This window comes from Rhinichthys klamathensis, unplaced genomic scaffold (assembly GCF_029890125.1).
Source record: "Rhinichthys klamathensis goyatoka isolate OS25496 unplaced genomic scaffold, OSU_Roscu_1.1 h1tg000232l_1, whole genome shotgun sequence".
NCBI classification, from domain to species: domain Eukaryota; kingdom Metazoa; phylum Chordata; class Actinopteri; order Cypriniformes; family Leuciscidae; genus Rhinichthys; species Rhinichthys klamathensis.
In genome coordinates, this window is record NW_026606756.1 from 3,286,787 (window position 1) to 3,303,634 (window position 16,848).

General features: G+C 40.0%; 1 protein-coding gene across 4 annotated transcripts; it reads left to right on the plus strand.

The window, feature by feature from the left end:
- Positions 1 to 1,128: 1,128 nt before the first annotated feature.
- On the plus strand, positions 1,129 to 16,589 carry aktip (akt interacting protein). 4 transcript variants are annotated; one of them, XM_056265346.1, is made up of 10 exons: positions 1,129 to 1,215; positions 2,632 to 2,735; positions 4,152 to 4,357; positions 5,342 to 5,406; positions 7,757 to 7,857; positions 9,856 to 9,944; positions 10,283 to 10,381; positions 10,788 to 10,895; positions 15,762 to 15,822; positions 16,060 to 16,583. In XM_056265346.1, the coding sequence occupies exons 2-10, from the start codon at positions 2,694 to 2,696 to the stop codon at positions 16,165 to 16,167; spliced, it is 879 nt and encodes a 292-aa protein (XP_056121321.1). In that variant the 5' UTR covers positions 1,129 to 1,215; positions 2,632 to 2,693; the 3' UTR covers positions 16,168 to 16,583. The 4 variants fall into 4 exon arrangements, with proteins under 4 accessions (XP_056121321.1, XP_056121323.1, XP_056121320.1 ...); XM_056265348.1 differs by lacking the exon at positions 1,129 to 1,215 and adding an exon at positions 1,623 to 1,772 and having other exon boundaries at positions 15,762 to 15,862; positions 16,060 to 16,589; XM_056265345.1 differs by lacking the exon at positions 1,129 to 1,215 and adding an exon at positions 1,623 to 1,772.
- The last annotated feature ends 259 nt before the right edge of the window (positions 16,590 to 16,848 follow it).

Genomic DNA, 16,848 nt, shown 5'->3' on the forward strand with positions numbered 1-16,848 from the left:
ACTTCCAGGTCAGGTAGGCCAGAGGGTATTAGCATTTGAGGCTGAGTGAAATCACCTCTTTCATGTCCAACATTTACATTTTAGAAATGCCACTGGGATCCAGTCAATATCATTCTGTCAGTGAGTCAGTGACCTTGCTTTGTTTACTGGGCTGGCTGCATCAAGAAACCACAGGCCAATTACTTATATTAACAGACTGTGTTGAAAAACAAAATGAAATCAGATAATTAAACAATAATTAAGTCAATAATTAACTTCCACTTTCAGTCCTGGACAATGCCATTTCCCTCAATTAGGTAAATCGGTGATGCAGTAAATGACTTTTTTCTTTTTTCCTCTATGTTCCTCATAAATTATTATTAGGCATGTCCCTCAAGAAATCAATCAATCAATCAAGCAGGTGCCAAATTTTACAGTGCAATTACTCCAGAAGTAAGCAGGAAAACTCATAAGTTACTGCAGTAGGCCACCATGACATTGTCTATAAAAAAATTGTGACCATGTAATGACAGCATCAATGACAGTCTTGCCAAAAGGACACGACTACTTTTCAAAGTAAACGCCTGTGTGCCTATTTAGAGAGGATTAAATTAGGCAGTTATTTGGGGAGATTGTTGATTTACTCTAATTCTGAGTATTTGACTCCCTCTGTTGTCCTAAAGGGGGCATTGCAAAACCAGATGCAAAATCTCTTGCCAATGCCAATGTATGCTTGAACATTATAACAGCAGCCGATTTCCTTCTTTGCTCTATTCTAAAACCCTGGATGTGGAAACTTTCTTCTTTTTTTAGTAAGATAACCGGTATTTCACCTGCAAAAGACGTGTAAAAGCGCAGGAATATTTGAAGTATTGTTTTATAAAACTAATATAAAGACAACTATTAGACATCCTATTATTATACCAAAGTATATTAAATTAAAGTAATGGTTAACTTTAAAAGGTGCACTGAGGCTCGTAATTAATTAACCTTTTATTATGTATTAAAAAAGCTACCCAATAATCTGTTTTATAAATTCACATAAAACCACGATTAAAGGGACCAATCCGAATTTACTACCTTGGTCTGATATGATATACAGGGAAAAGCACCAATAGAATCTACCGTGCGTCTCTATAAGCCAATGAGTGAACGCGAATCCATTCCGTGCAGTCAACTGGGAGGGTGGATACTACGTGTTTTAAAAACGTGTGAAATGTCCTGAGTTTAAGCACGGTAAGTTTCTCAAAGTCCATTATAATGTAGAAATGTTTATGAACGTTTAACGGAGATACGCCATGTAACGTTATATACTGTAAAATCAAATTTACAAATCGCGTCCGTTCATGCGCTCAGCTCACAGCTCGAGGTAACAACACAGGAGGTATTTTGTCAGCTGATTTTTTTTGTCAACAACTTTCCTACACTTTGCGGCAGATGCCATTCCCAGACGATTTTAAATGATCTAAAATGATATGTACCTAATATTTGCTGTCTAAACGTTAACCTGGAGACATTTAACCTTGTGGATTGCTGTATTTAATGTTTGATAGGGTGAAGAGCTTATCAATCACAATGAAATCCAATCACCGCCCCTCAGTTGTGTTTATGTCCCGCCTTTTCCTGTCAAGTTAGTTAGAGGTGTGTTCAGTATTTGTCTGAGATTATTCGGATAACAGTGTCGTCGGTGATTTGGTCAACGGTGCGGCATTAAAAAGCAGTCTCAAACTATTTCACATCTAAACAAGTTACTGTGTGACATGTCTTCAACCAGGTGACAGTATTTGTCGCAGGTAAGTGGAAGCCCGTTTGTTACGGAGATTTTGCTAAATGAAGGCTAGTCTAGTCCAGTTACAAAATACCGTGTCAGTAAGTTACCTTAAACCCTGCTTTAAATCTGTGTTCTCACCTAGAGAACACATTATTAAACGCTAAAGTGTACATGTTATGAAACAAAGCCGTCTGCAGTGGGTGTCAGGTAAACATGAAGGCAATTGTCTTAGGAGTCAGAGCTCTTGTTTCTAGTTGAGGCGGTTCTTCCTGTGTGCCAGGCGTTGACATCTGTCATGTTACTACTGAATTTTCACTCACCTTGGTTATAATTTTATATGAATTTTTAGTTTAGGTTAATGTTTGTCTCTTAAGACCCTGCTAGATCTGGCTCTAAGTGATAAGTGAAATAAGTAAAAATGTATTAATAAGAATAAATAAATAAAACATTTAAGTCTTAAAGTACTATAGGGAGTAACAAAAAAAGAGAAATGTAATTTTCTAAATAATGTTTTACACACATTTCTAATATTAATTGTTCACAGTATAAATTGGGTCTTTATACATATAAACATATCGCTGACTGTTTTGCGGATGCGGGTCCCTTGCATGAGGATGATCATATTTGGGGGTCCATGGCATATAAAAGATTGAAAACCCCCGCATTATACTGTAGCTCACCGAAGTTCTCACTAGCACCGGCAACAACATGGTTATTGGGGATTGGATTGCCACCAGCTGCCATACAGCATCAGGTTGCCCATTGTGTTCTTCAAATATCCAGGCTCTCATCAGCTCTCTCTCTCTCTCTCTCTCTCTCTCTCTCTCTCTCTCTCTCTCTCTCTCTCTCTCTCTCTCTCTCTTTCTTTCTTTCTCTCACAGCAAATTCTTCGGATGCCACCAAAAAGTGGACACGCATACACCCATCTAGAGCTCAATGAGTAATGAACCCATTCTGGAGCATGTCGACAAACGCTGGTCGTAAGGTAAAGTATGGCAGTCCTAAATGTTTGAACAGGCTTTAAATTTAAGCCAGAACATGGCCCGTACCTGACAACATTTGACTTGATCCTGCCTGACCCGAATGGTGCTATTAAATTTGAGGCCTGAACCCTGTCTGCCGTGTTGTGACCGAGAGAGTGCTATATATATATATTTTTTATTTATTTATTTATTTATAAATCTTAAGGTACTGCCTGACATTGTTATGCAGCATATCCCAATGTCCTTTACCTGAAGTCTAAATGCACAGACTAAGGAATGGACTGGTTTACAACAGGTGACTTCAATAAGGAACTCACGTGGAAGGCTCAGGGTTTAAAGGTGATTTCGCACAGTTCAGCCTCTCTAAAGTCACAAGCTTTTGTGGTGGGGGAGGGCGTTTTTAGGCTAGTGGCTCATTCTCCTAGAAAAACATTGATTAGTTTTGAAGTTATGGTTGTTTTAAACTCTTGCTGAAGTCTGAGAATTGCAGTCAATTAATGCTTTTAACTCAGAAAAGAAGTAGGCTAACAGTTTGTTCGTTGCAAACTACAGACGTTGTCGTCCTGACTTTGGAGTGGTGTGGCGTCGCAGGTGTCATAAAGACGTTAAATTCAGCTGTTTCTTACTAGATGCTGACTCATGACCCCACTGCTTTGTCTCATTGATTTATGGTACACACTTAGACTAGGCCTAGCTGTTTGTAATTCTTTGAGAGGTGTCTTTGACTGAATTCTATGATTATTCAGCTGTAATTTGTTTTCGTTGGCTTTATTAGAGGCTATATGTGCTGAATTCGTTTGCTGTTAGTTATTGTTTCCATTTAGCCCCTTCTGCTTGTGAATTTCTGGTGTCTGATATTTACTTTCGTCTCTTGAATTATAGTGAGGCCCAGATGGAGTCTGCAGTTTTTTTTTTTCTCTCTCTGTGCTAAGAGAAATTCTGCATAATGGATTCAAATAAGGTAAAATGTATTAGGCGAGTCTAACAGTGCTAGATCATGCTTATTGGTAGATTAACGCATAATCATTAAGAAAAAAATTAAAAAGGAAAAATTATGAAAAAAGACACAAACTTTCAAAGGGTTCTCCAATTCTGAGTTCTGTGATATGGATTTATAGTGTGTATAATGGGTGAATAGCATGACTTGACTTATCAAGATCACATTTCACTCAAATTCAAAAGAAATAATTTTTTTTGTTTTAAAAATATGACTGCTTGTTTCATTAACTGGAACATTTACTGCAATGAAAATGTATTTCTTTAAAGAAATGGTCTAGAACAGTAACGTTATTAGGCAGGTTCAGTACTAGAGAAATTTGGCCCTGGGAATTCGAAATATTTAAAACATTAACACTTGCAAACAAAAGGAAAGAGTAAAAAAAACTATAAGCTTCATTTGTTGGTGCATGTATGTGCAGAGATCTGACGCTGAAGAGCAGAGTGGTCCAGGGGAGCAGAGAGCCAGTCCAGCTCGTCCTTCGTTTGGTAAGAAACAGCTTCCCTCCATCCCGAAGAATGCCATCCCCATCACTAAAGCTGCCTCTCCGGCCTCAACACAGTCTGCCAATGGCACCCACGCCTCGTACGGCCCTTTCTACCTGGAGTACTCGCTGCTTGCTGAGTTGTGAGTGATGCTCCGCTCTTATTCATTGGCTTTCGTTGATAATTGTACATGAGGAAGTTGGCACACCACAGCTCCATGAATAGAAAAATAATTTATTGCTTGTTCTCACCAAAAGTGACCTTCATTGGACAGACTTACAGTACCTGTCAAAAGTTTGGAAACATTAATCTTTTTTTTAATGTTTTGGAAATAAGTCTCTTATGCTCACCAAGGCTGCATTTATTTAATAAAAAATACAGTAAAAACAGTAATACTGAGAAAACAATTATTTTAAATTGTAATAATAATTAAATTTTAATAAATTAAAAAATGTAATTTGTTCCTATGATGACAAAGCTGAATTTCCAGCTTCATTTACTCCAGTCTTTAGTGTCACGTGATCCTTCAAAAAATCAAGCAGCACTGCACAAGGGTTTTCAACATTGATAATGCTAAGAAATGTTACTTGAGCACCAAATCATCATATTAGACTGATTTCTGAAGGATCATGTGACACTGAAGACTGGAGTAATGATGCTGAAAATACAGCTTTGCCATTACAAGAATACATTTAATTTGAAAATATATTCAAATAGAAAAGTTTTTTTTATTTGTAGTAATATTTTGCAATATTACTGTTTTTACTGTATTTTTGATGAAACCCTCGTTGAGGTTTTTGCCTGCTGGATGTGCACACTTTTTGTCTAATTCCAATTGTACAGGAGATCAGATCCACAGGCTTCCACTAGGTTTTGGGCAGTAATAGTTGTGACTTCTTAGTAGTGTTGATTTATGAAGCTGTGACTAAAACATACCCAAAATAGAATAGGATTTTATGTTTATGATATGTAACCTAACCATCTTAGAATATGCATCACACCTGTTATTCACATTTGTTATTCTGATTTTCCCTGGAGTTGTGTAGCAACATCTTTAGGTTATGCAGTATTTAGATTTTTAGGTGTATTGTTGAAATGGACAATTGTGACCATGTCTCTGTTGCAGCACATTGGTGATCAAGCAGAAGCTCCCTGGTATCTATGTACAGCCTTCATACAGATCAGCACTGAGTAAGAATGTCTTCCTCCACTCTCACGCAGAATGTTCTTATGCTGCATTCCATTCAACTCCAAAAGAATTTCCAACTTCCTGCCTGGAAAAGTGCAACCGAATGTGCAGTCAATTAACTTCTACTTGGAACCTTGTGTGGAATTCTACTAGGGCTGGGCGATATGGAGCAAAAAATATATCTCAATATATTTAGCTATATCTCGATATTCAATATATATCTCGATCTTTACAGGAAAATGGATGTGAATACAACTCAAAATATAGGCCTACAATCAATAGAAAATTAATTTTCCATAACAGAACGTAACCAAATGAGAAAATTCAAGGCAGAACTATGCACTATGGAAGTTCGATTAATGGATAAAATTCAGAGTCATTGTTATTTGAAGCTTAAGAAACTTAAAACCTGGTTGTGGTACAGTGTCAGTGATTAGTTGTGAAATCTTGCATAAATTGAATCTTATTTAATCCTCCATATGAAAGTTTATGTGCTCGAATTATTTCTATTAAACAATAGTTTAAAACAAGACGTTTGTAGTAGCCTACTGATTACTGGAGTCCATTAATTGAACTTCCATGCCTCTTATATAGTAATTATATATTGTAGTATGTAGGCTACCAATTTACTAATGCAATTTACTAATACTCACACTCGGTCTCTCTCGTGCTCTGTCGCTCGTGCGCAGACACACTCGATCTCTCTCTTGCGTGCAGACACACTCGATCTCTCTCTTGCGCGCAGACACACTCGATCTCTCTCTTGCGCGCAGACACACTCGGTCTCTCTCTTGCGCGCAGACACACTCGATCTCTCTCTTGCGCGCAGACACACTCGATCTCTCTCTTGCGCGCAGACACACTCGATCTCTCTCTTGCGCGCAGACACACTCGATCTCTCTCTTGCGCGCAGACACACTCGATCTCTCTCTTGCGCGCAGACACACTCGATCTCTCTCTTGCGCGCAGACACACTCGATCTCTCTCTTGCGCGCAGACACACTCGATCTCTCTCTTGCGCGCAGACACACTCGATCTCTCTCTTGCGCGCAGACACACTCGATCTCTCTCTTGCGCGCAGACACACTCGATCTCTCTCTTGCGCGCAGACACACTCGATCTCTCTCTTGCGCGCAGACACACTCGATCTCTCTCTTGCGCGCAGACACACTCGATCTCTCTCTCTTGCGCGCAGACACACTCGATCTCTCTCTCTTGCGCGCAGACACACTCGATCTCTCTCTCTTGCGCGCAGACACACTCGATCTCTCTCTCTTGCGCGCAGACACACTCGATCTCTCTCTTGCGCGCAGACACACTCGATCTCTCTCTTGCGCGCAGACACACTCGATCTCTCTCTTGCGCGCAGACACACTCGATCTCTCTCTTGCGCGCAGACACACTCGATCTCTCTCTTGCGCGCAGACACACTCGATCTCTCTCTTGCGCGCAGACACACTCGATCTCTCTCTTGCGCGCAGACACACTCGATCTCTCTCTTGCGCGCAGACACACTCGATCTCTCTCTTGCGCGCAGACACACTCGATCTCTCTCTTGCGCGCAGACACACTCGATCTCTCTCTTGCGCGCAGACACACTCGATCTCTCTCTTGCGCGCAGACACACTCGATCTCTCTCTTGCGCGCAGACACACTCGATCTCTCTCTTGCGCGCAGACACACTCGATCTCTCTCTTGCGCGCAGACACACTCGATCTCTCTCTTGCGCGCAGACACACTCGATCTCTCTCTTGCGCGCAGACACACTCGATCTCTCTCTCTTGCGCGCAGACACACTCGGAGTTCTGTAGCCTCCGGGCTGGTTGCGGATGGGACAATTGTTGAATGAGACAACACGCGAGGTGAGGGGGAACAAAAGCAAGGAGGCGGGGGCGAGCACAGCACAGAGAAGGCAAACAAGCAAAGTGGTGAAATCAGGATTAAATATAAACAATATATCGATATATACGATATGTCAAAATCCATATCGTGTTTAAAAAATATCTCGATATATTTTAAATATCGAGATATCGCCCACCCCTAAATTCTACAACTATGTCAGGATGAGGATGCATTTTCACGTGAATATGCTAGCATGATTAATGATAAATGCACACATTCAAGGAAATAAAATTCAATGTTCTCACACATGCAAAACAAATGGTGGAAATTTGTTTTTGAATGGAAGGCAGCGTTAGTCTTTTTTTTTTTTTTTTTTATTGCAGTTTTTGTATCAAATTGATAATTTGTGGAATTATTAATGTCCAATAACTGTGCTGAAGAGTTAAATTGATTGTTGTATTGCTGATTTGCTCTGTCAAGTATACATCAATGTCTATTTTTTTGTTGCAGTGTGGTTTGGTGTGATTTTCATTCGACATGGCTTGTACCAAGATGGTGTTTTTAAGTTCACCGTCTACATTCCTGATAACTACCCAGATGGAGATTGTCCTGTAAGTATAGTATACACTTTACACATCTTTCCACTGAATTTTTTGCCATAACATGACCAGGGCACTGCTACTTGTGTTCATTCAATCCATGACTTGTTGTGATGTAGAGATGAAACGGTATGAAAGTTACATATCATGGTTACGGTGATCAAAATGATCACCGTTATCAATATTATGTGCTGGAAATGTTTAAAAAGTACTGATACACAGTGAAAATCATTTCACCAAGTTTTATATCAAAACTGACACAACAAATAAATTTAGTAGCGCTGTGCACTTATTTTATTTTTTTAGATAAACATTAAAATAATAACATTACCAATGACAGACAGGTTTTAAGTTTACGAATTTTACGACTTGTAGTACATGTTGGTAGATAACATGTTATGATACATGTTTAAATAAAGTTTTGACAAAAAGTTTCATAAAATGATAAACCTCATTTCATACTTTAAACCATTTTTTAAGAAAAGAGAAGATCAATTAGTTAATGATAAATGATTTTAGGCATTTCATCTGCTCTGTGAATAATTCTAGTTACCTTATCCAAATTGTTAACCTTAGCTTATTTTCCATCAGCTGGTTACAATTTACAACATTTGCAATGTTATGTTTGTCATGTATAGGTCTGTAAAAAAACAACAAAAAACAGTGGTAATAAACAGCTTTTCTATAGAATTTTGTTTCTAGAAAAATATATCTAGAAATAATTGCCTAAGCTAACCATAGTAAAGTCAGACCTTGCTGTAGTCTTTATTCATTGTTTTAATGCCAAATGGAATGTTGAAATACTTCAATCTTAATTCTGTAACTGATGACATCAGGGTGTGTCTAGGGACAGAACATTACTGGCGGCCTGGGCTCTGAACCGGTTCAAGGAACGAAAACAAAAACAAGAAACGAACACAATTTTTACAGGAACAAACAAAAACAAAGTCAAGTTTAACTGTCCTGAACAATTTAATATTTTAATTTGGCAGTCAACCAATCTTGAATTCAAATAGTACGGCCTATGCAAATGTAACGTTGATGCATCCAATGCGAGTGAAATTGCCCACGCTCAGCTGTCAAGTCATCTAAGTTGATAGCAATGTGCTAGCATTCGCTTTTGGATCTCAGGAGTTTTGAAAATAAATGGAAGGTAATATCCAGCGTGGTGTGTGTGTGTTTTAAACCAGCAAAAATGGCAGGTTAGTGTAGAACCGCTACTATTCAGGAAATATGTATGGTCAGAAACCTGCATGTTATATTATTAATATTTTTCAGTGAATGTTGGAGATTTGTTTTGTTGAGGCAATAAGTGGATCGTATTACATTTATCAACGTACAGGTTACAAAGTTTATTGTAGCTATGTGGGCACTCGGTTTTTCTGTCGTTTAATACACTAAGCCAAAATGTTGTGTTATAAAAGATGAAGTGCTATGCACACTCACAGGCTGAATCGGATATGACTAGACGGCAAATACCAGACTAAGACCCTCTTCTCCGCTCCTCAAATAAAAAACACAATGCTTGTAAAGGCTAATGTTTTGAGTAAAGAAAATGCTGTCCTTATTAAAGAACAAAATGTGTGCTGCACTTAATTCACGATTGTGCCGGGTGGAGCTACTGTATGAGGTTTTCCAGACAGTTTGAGGATCCACTAGAGTTGATGTTGTTGTGTCCCCCAGCCCCTTTTAGCCCTGCCCAACTTTATCAAGTCAGCAGAGGTGTGTTTATTTTATTTACGTTTCAATTACTTGCTCAATGAGTTTCTTATTCCAGGTTTGAAAAAGTCACAGAAATTAATAAATACTTAATTCATGGAAAGTCTATTGGATATTACAGAATATAGATAAGCTTAGTCAGTAATCATGAATGCCTGGAAAAAATTATCCAGAGGGTTCCGAAACCTTTAAGTTTTCATTATGGCCATATCTATTTGTCTTTTCAGTTTGCAGTCATCAGAAGAGCTAATATATTTTTCTTTTCTGTTGCATTTATGCGTGTTCTTTCAGAGGGTTGTTTTCGACACCCCAGTTTTCCACCCACTAGTGGACCCGGTCTCTGGCGAGCTGGATGTGAGAAGAGCTTTCACCAAATGGAGGTCTGTTTAAAATGAAATAAAGCCCTGCTGTCATTTTTCAATCGTTTAAAGTACTTTATTGGCATGATTGTGTCTACATATAATATTTTTTTAAAGCATTATAGACAAAATAAGTAATGACAAGAAAAAATAACTAATTAACTAACTAATAAAAATGTTATTAAAGTAAGGTGTTTGGTAATGATTAAAAATAAGGTGAAAATAATATTTATCTAGACATTTATCATTTTTGCCTTCATGGAGTTGCCATAGTCTAAAGGGGCTCAAGGTTATTTTGGGATTTTTTTTGTGACTCTGGGGAAAGGATTTTATTTATTTATATTTCTCTGATTTTGCAGACGAAACCACAACCATATCTGGCAGGTTCTTATGTACGCCCGTACAATCTTCTATAAGATCAACACTATGGATCCGCTCAACCCAGAGGCTGCTGTGCTGTGAGTGGTGGATTCTGTATCATTTTTGTAGTCCACACAGTTTGAACTCTTCCGAGCACTAACACTTGTGACAGTCACTAGATAAGATTAGAGTGTCAGCCACTGAATTTGCTTCTGCTTTACAGTGAAATGAAGTAACCACAATCTCTCTTTCTTTCGTGTTTGGGCATTGCCTATGTTAGTCTGAGCTTATTTTGACTTCCTGTGCATCTGAAGACATATGGTGCTTACAAGCTTAGTCCAACCTCAGACTTGGCTTCACACTTCAAGATGAAAGCTTGTTTAGCTTCCCCCCCCCCCCTGCATTCATTTCCTCTTAGCTGTGCCTCCCAGTAGTTATAAGATTGTTTTGAAGTCCTGTACTCTTGACTGCTTTTACTTACTAATATCAATGCTGTCTGTGCAGGTATGAAAAAGACATCCAGCTCTACAAAAGCAAGGTGGTAGACAGTGTCAAGCTATGCAATAGTCACCTGTTCGATCAGCCCAAGATCGATGACCCTTATGCAATAAGGCAAGTGCAACACTCAGATGTTGTGTTGTGGAGTTTGCCTCCATAATTATGGTCTCTTAGGCTATATTTACACTTTTTTTTTTTTTAAATAGCATTTTTATTATCTGACACAGATTTGATATTGTTACGCACATGTAAACAAAAAAATCTGCACAAGATATTTCACATTCGTTCAGAGCCTCTATCAAATGTGGTTTCTGATACATATCTGATAACTGGACATCTGACCTATGTCTAAATTGGAACTCCAAGCTACCACAAGGTGAGGGACAAAGCGAGGCTTTTCTTTGTTGTATTATGCAGCCAGCGTTCCTGTATGTGCTCGTAAAAACTCACAGCTTCTTTTGAGGTGAAAACGTTCTATATAGGCAAGATATTGCGCACACAGAAACATTCAGGAGCACAGAAACATTTCATATGGATTACATAATCAGAGTATTTCTTTTCGAGATTTGAATTGTTTCATTTAAAAGTAGGCATTTCAAGCTTCCTATAAAAATATTTCTCACTCTGTGAGGCAAGTAGCCTAGATACGCTGAGTTTCGGTTCATTTTTGTGACACGCTCCAAGAGAGCGAGACGGCAGAAATCGCATCCTGTGTGTTTTCTTTATTTTTCAAAAGCACAATGATTTAAAAAAAAAAAAATTATTGTGAGTGTACACAAATAAAAGTAGACTATTAAGTAAATGTATTACTTTTGACTGTATGACCAAAAATGGCAGAGTATTTTAGGCCGTTTCTGCTGTAAAAATGTAAGTGACCCGCGACGGCGTTTCCATGTCTTGCATTAAAGCTTGCTAATACTTGAAATACTTCAATCTTAATTCTGTAACTGATGACGAGATGTGATGACATCAGGGTGTGTCTAGGAACAGAACATTACTGGCGGCCTGGGCTCTTAACCGGTTCAAGGAACGAAAACAAAAACAAGAAACGAACACAATTTTTACAGGAACAAACAAAAACAAAGTCAAGTTTAACTGTTCTGAACAATTTAAAATTATCATTAACAACTTAATGTTATTTTATCGTTCTGTTTAATATTTTAATTTGGCAGTCAACCAATCTTGAATTCAAATAGTACGGCCTATGCAAATGTAACGTTGATGCATCCAATGCGAGTGAAATTGCCCATTCTCAGCTGTCAAGTCATCCAAGTCATTCGCTTTTGGATCTCAGGAGTTTTGAAAATAAATGGAAGGTAATATCCAGCGTGGTGTGTGTGTGTGTGTGTTTTAAACCAGCAAAAATGGCAGGTTAGTGTAGAACCGCTACTATTCAGGAAATAAGTTAGTAGCGTGGCTTTATGTATGGTCAGAAACTTGCATGTTATATTATTAATATTTTTCAGCGATCGTATTCGGATTGTATTACATTTATCAACTTACAGGTTACAAAGTTTATTGTTGCTATGTCGTCACTCAGATTTTCCTGTCGTTTAATACACTAAGCCAAAATGTTGTGTTATAAAAGATGAAGTGCTATGCACACTCACAGGCTGAATTGGATATTGTAGTTCTCGTCGACTAACGTTTATTTGACTAGTAGTGGGCAGCCCAAGATTTCGAAGCAATTAAACTCACAGCTGAAAAAACTAAAGCGATCACCACCAATGTAATTTTTTCTAGTTTGTACAGGGATTCATGTAAAAGCAGATATCAGATATGAGTCATGTCTTAAGTGAGTGTAAAAAGGGCTTATAAAAAAAAAAAAAAAAAAAAACCCTGATATTTACATTTACATTTAGTCATTTAGCAGACGCTTTTATCCAAAGCGACTTACAACTGAGGACTAAACCAAGCGAGTCATCGTGAAGGGGCAAAAGCAACGCAAGAAGTGCTCAAAATACAAAGTTCAGACATAGCTCGGAGTAGCATGAGCCAGGCAAGCGAGGATTTAGAGGAAAGGATTTTTTTTTTTTTTTTTATGTTAAGTGCTCCCGGAAAAGATGAGTTTTCAGTTGTCTTTTGAATGTTGTCAGGGATTCTGCATTCCGGATGAGGGTGGGGAGATCATTCCACCAGCATGGAACTGTGAATGAGAATGTTCTGGAGAGTGATTTTGTGCCCCGCTGTGATGGTACCACGAGCCGTCGCTCATAGACCGATCGTAGGCTTCTGGTAGGGATGTAGACTTGTAGTAGTGAGTGGAAGTAGGAGGGAGCTGAACCTGTGGTCAATCTGTAAGCAAGCGTCAAAGCCTTGAACTTGATGCGAGCAGCGAGTGGTAGCCAGTGCAGAGAGATGAACAGAGGAGTGACGTGGGCCCTTTTGGGCTCGTTGAAGACCAGACGAGCTGCAGCATTCTGGATCATTTGTAGAGGTTTAGTTGCACATGATGGAAGTCCAGCCAGAAGAGCATTGCAGTAATCAAGCCTAGAAATGACCAGGGCCTGGACGAGAAGTTGTGTTGCATGCTCAGTTAGGAAAGGCCTGATCTTCCTGATGTTGTGCATAGCAAACCTGCATGATCGAGCTGTCTTTGTAATGTGGTCTGTGAAGGTCAGCTGATCATCAAAGATTACTCCAAGATTTCTGACCGACCTTGATGGGGTGATTGAGGATGAATCTAGCTGGATAGTGAGGTCGTGCTGTAGAGACGGATTGGCAGGGAGGACGAGAAGCTCAGTCTTTGCCAGGTTGAGCTGCAGGTGATGTTCCTTCATCCATGCAGAGATGTCCGCCAGACAGCTTGAGATCCGTACAGCTACTGTGGGGTCATCTGGTTGAAATGAGAGGTAGAGCTGGGTGTCATCAGCATAGCAATGGTAAGAGAAACCATGTGCCTGTATGATAGGTCCCAGTGATGTGGTGTACATGGAGAAGAGGAGCGGTCCGAGAACTGAACCCTGAGGAACGCCTGTGGTCAGTTGATGTGCTTTGGATACCTCACCTCTCCATGTGACCTTGAAGGACCTACCTGTGAGGTAGGACTTAAACCAGTTGAGGGAGGTTCCAGTGATGCCCAGTGATGAGAGGGCGAACAAGAGGATCTGATGGTTCACAGTGTCGAAGGCAGCAGACAGGTCCAGTAGAATGAGAACTGATGATTTGGAAGCAGCTTTTGCGACCCGCAGGGCTTCCGTGACTGACAGCAATGCAGTCTCAGTTGAATGTCCTTTCTTGAAGCCAGATTGGTTGACATCCAGCTGGTTGTTCAGAGACAGGAAGGATGATACTTGGTTAAAAGTAACTCGTTCAAGTGTTTTCGCAATGAATGGTAGGAGAGAGACAGGTCTGTAGTTCTCTAGAAGTGATGTGTTTAATGTTGATTTTTTAAGCAGAGGGGTTACCCGAGCCTGCTTAAATGCTGTAGGGAAAATGCCAGTGTGGAGGGATGAGTTGATAATGTGTGTGAGAGCTGGTAGAAGTGTGGGAGAGATGGCTTGTAGAAGGTGTGAGGGGATGGGGTCTAGAGGGCAGGTGGTAGGATGACTGGAGAGGAGAAGTTTAGATACTTCTTCCTCGGTTAGTGGAGTGAAGGAGGAGAGAAGGTTATTGGCTGTGGGAGAGGTTAGTCTGGGTTCCTGTGCTGAGAACTGACTGCTGATAGTGGTAGTTTTGTTAGTGAAGAAGTTAGCAAAATCATCAGCAGTTAAAGAGGAGGTGGGTGGTGGTGGAGGTGGACAGAGGAGAGAATTGAATGTCTTGAACAGTGAACGTGTGTTAGAGGCGCTGTTGATCTTGTTGTGGAAATATGAAGATTTTGCGGCGTGAACATCAACAGAGAAGGCAGAGAGCAGAGATTGATACCTACTGAGGTCAGATGTGTCTTTTGATTTGCGCCATTTCCTCTCCGCTGCCCTGAGCTTGGTCCGGTGTTCACGAAGAACCTCAGATAACCAGGGGTTAGAGGGAGTGGCGCGCGCTGGCCTAGAGGAGAGAGGGCAGATAGTGTCTAAAGAAGAGGTTAGGATGGAGCATAAAGTATCCGTTGCAGTATTCACATCCAGAGATGAGAAATGTGCGGGTGAGGGAAGAGAAGATGACACAGCAGAGGAAAGATGGGATGGAGAAAGTGAGCGCAGGTTTCGTCTGAAAGTAAATGGTGGGGAGGTTGGTGGAGCATGGGTAGTGAGTTGTAGATTGAAAGTAATGAGGAAATGGTCTGAAACTTGGAGAGGTTTCACCAAAATGTTGTCTGTGATACAGTTGCGTGTGTAAACCAGGTCCAGTTGGTTGCCTGACTTGTGAGTACCGGTGGCGATGAGCCGTTTGAGATCGAAAGAGGCTAGGAGAGAGATGAAGTCTGTTGCATACGGCTTCGCTAGGTGAATGTTGAAATCGCCAAAGACTACAAGTGGGATGCCATCCTCAGGGAAAGAGGAAAGCAGCACATCCAGCTCCTCTACAAAGCTTCCCAGTTGACCTGGGGGGCGATATATGACTACAATATGGATCTTCATGGGAGTTGTAAGTGTAATAGCATGATATTCAAATGAGTTGTTGTTGCATAGAGAAGAGAGAGGTGAATATTTCCAATTGTTAGAAATGAGAAGACCAGTGCCCCCACCCCTGCCCGACTGGCGAGGTGTGTGAGAGAAAGAGAAGTTGTTAGAGAGAGCAGCAGGGGTTGCTGAGTCTTCTGGACGGATCCAGGTCTCAGTCAAGCCCAAGATATTAAGAGTAGAATGAGATGCAAAGGCTGGAATGAAGTCAGCTTTATTGACTGCTGATTGACAATTCCATGGTCAAAAGATCTATGGACTAAGCCTTGCAGTGTAAATGCAGCCTTACTGTCATTCGTGAAAATGAAACCAGGAGTTTGTGGTGTTCAGTGAGGTTAAAGGTTCAGCATTGAGTCATCAGACTGGACCTCATCTCATTTGTTTTTCTGTATCTAATATTTGCGTTTTCTCTCTGCAGCTTCTCTCCGTGGAATCCAGCGGTGCATGAAGAGGCAAAAGAGAAGATGTTTGCACATAAAGTGAGTGTGTGACGCTCCCCTGACTGCTCCTCACAACCAAGTAAAAGCTGGCTTCTTCCTAGTATCTGATGCATGCCTCATTTTAAATCAGTTGCTTGTGTGTGGAACACTATTTCCGCTCGTATATCCTGTTGTCTTTTTCTACGTACTTGTGGGTTGGTTCAAATGTGAATTATTGTGAAAATATTAATTACAGCCTCTGTGTTTGTGACCAATGGCCTTCTCTTGTTGTTATAGCGGCGACCAGATGATTATAACAAAGGATTGCCAGTGTCTGGGCTGTCTTGGGTGAAGCCTGGTTCCACTCAGCCTTTCAGCAAAGAAGACAACCCCCTTCAGACGTGAACCTTCAGTGCTTCTGTCTGTCCACCAGGAGGGGCGCTATGCTACTGTGGCTGCGCCGAACCACATGTATAGAATTCTGATGCAGTTCTATGAACTTCATCTTCATTCGCAAAACCCTTGCTCAGCTTTAAAAGAAAATCATTTTAAACTGCTTTAATGGCTTCAGAACTATAGACATGTTCCCGGTATAGAACTAAAGACCCCACTCGTTCATTTCAATGCTGAGGCTTGAACGCACAGATGGCACAGAGATGGTTCTAGCCAATAATGTTACTTGCACATGTTTTCAGGCACAACAAACCACCTCACTTATTTGTGTAGGTCATGATCTTCTAAATGATGAACTTGGTTTTCTAACAAATAATTTGATAGTTTCCTTTTGGTTTTCCTTTCCCCACAAACTTGGTTAATAGTCTTAATGTGAAACTTACATTAGCAGACTGGGACAAAACGCTTTTTTTTTCTCCTTTTTTTGCATCTTGATGTATTTGGGTTGAGTTTTTTTTTTTTTTGTAATATCCTGTGTATGAAATGGTTTTAATGTAAAATACAGAGCAAGACAAATACTATTCAGTATAAGACTAAGTTAATCCTTATTTTTTAGTAATTCACTTTTATTGTGTCCTAATGGTTTGATCTAAATGGGGTTGATGTGTAAATAGTGGAGCAGTTCAATTAAAT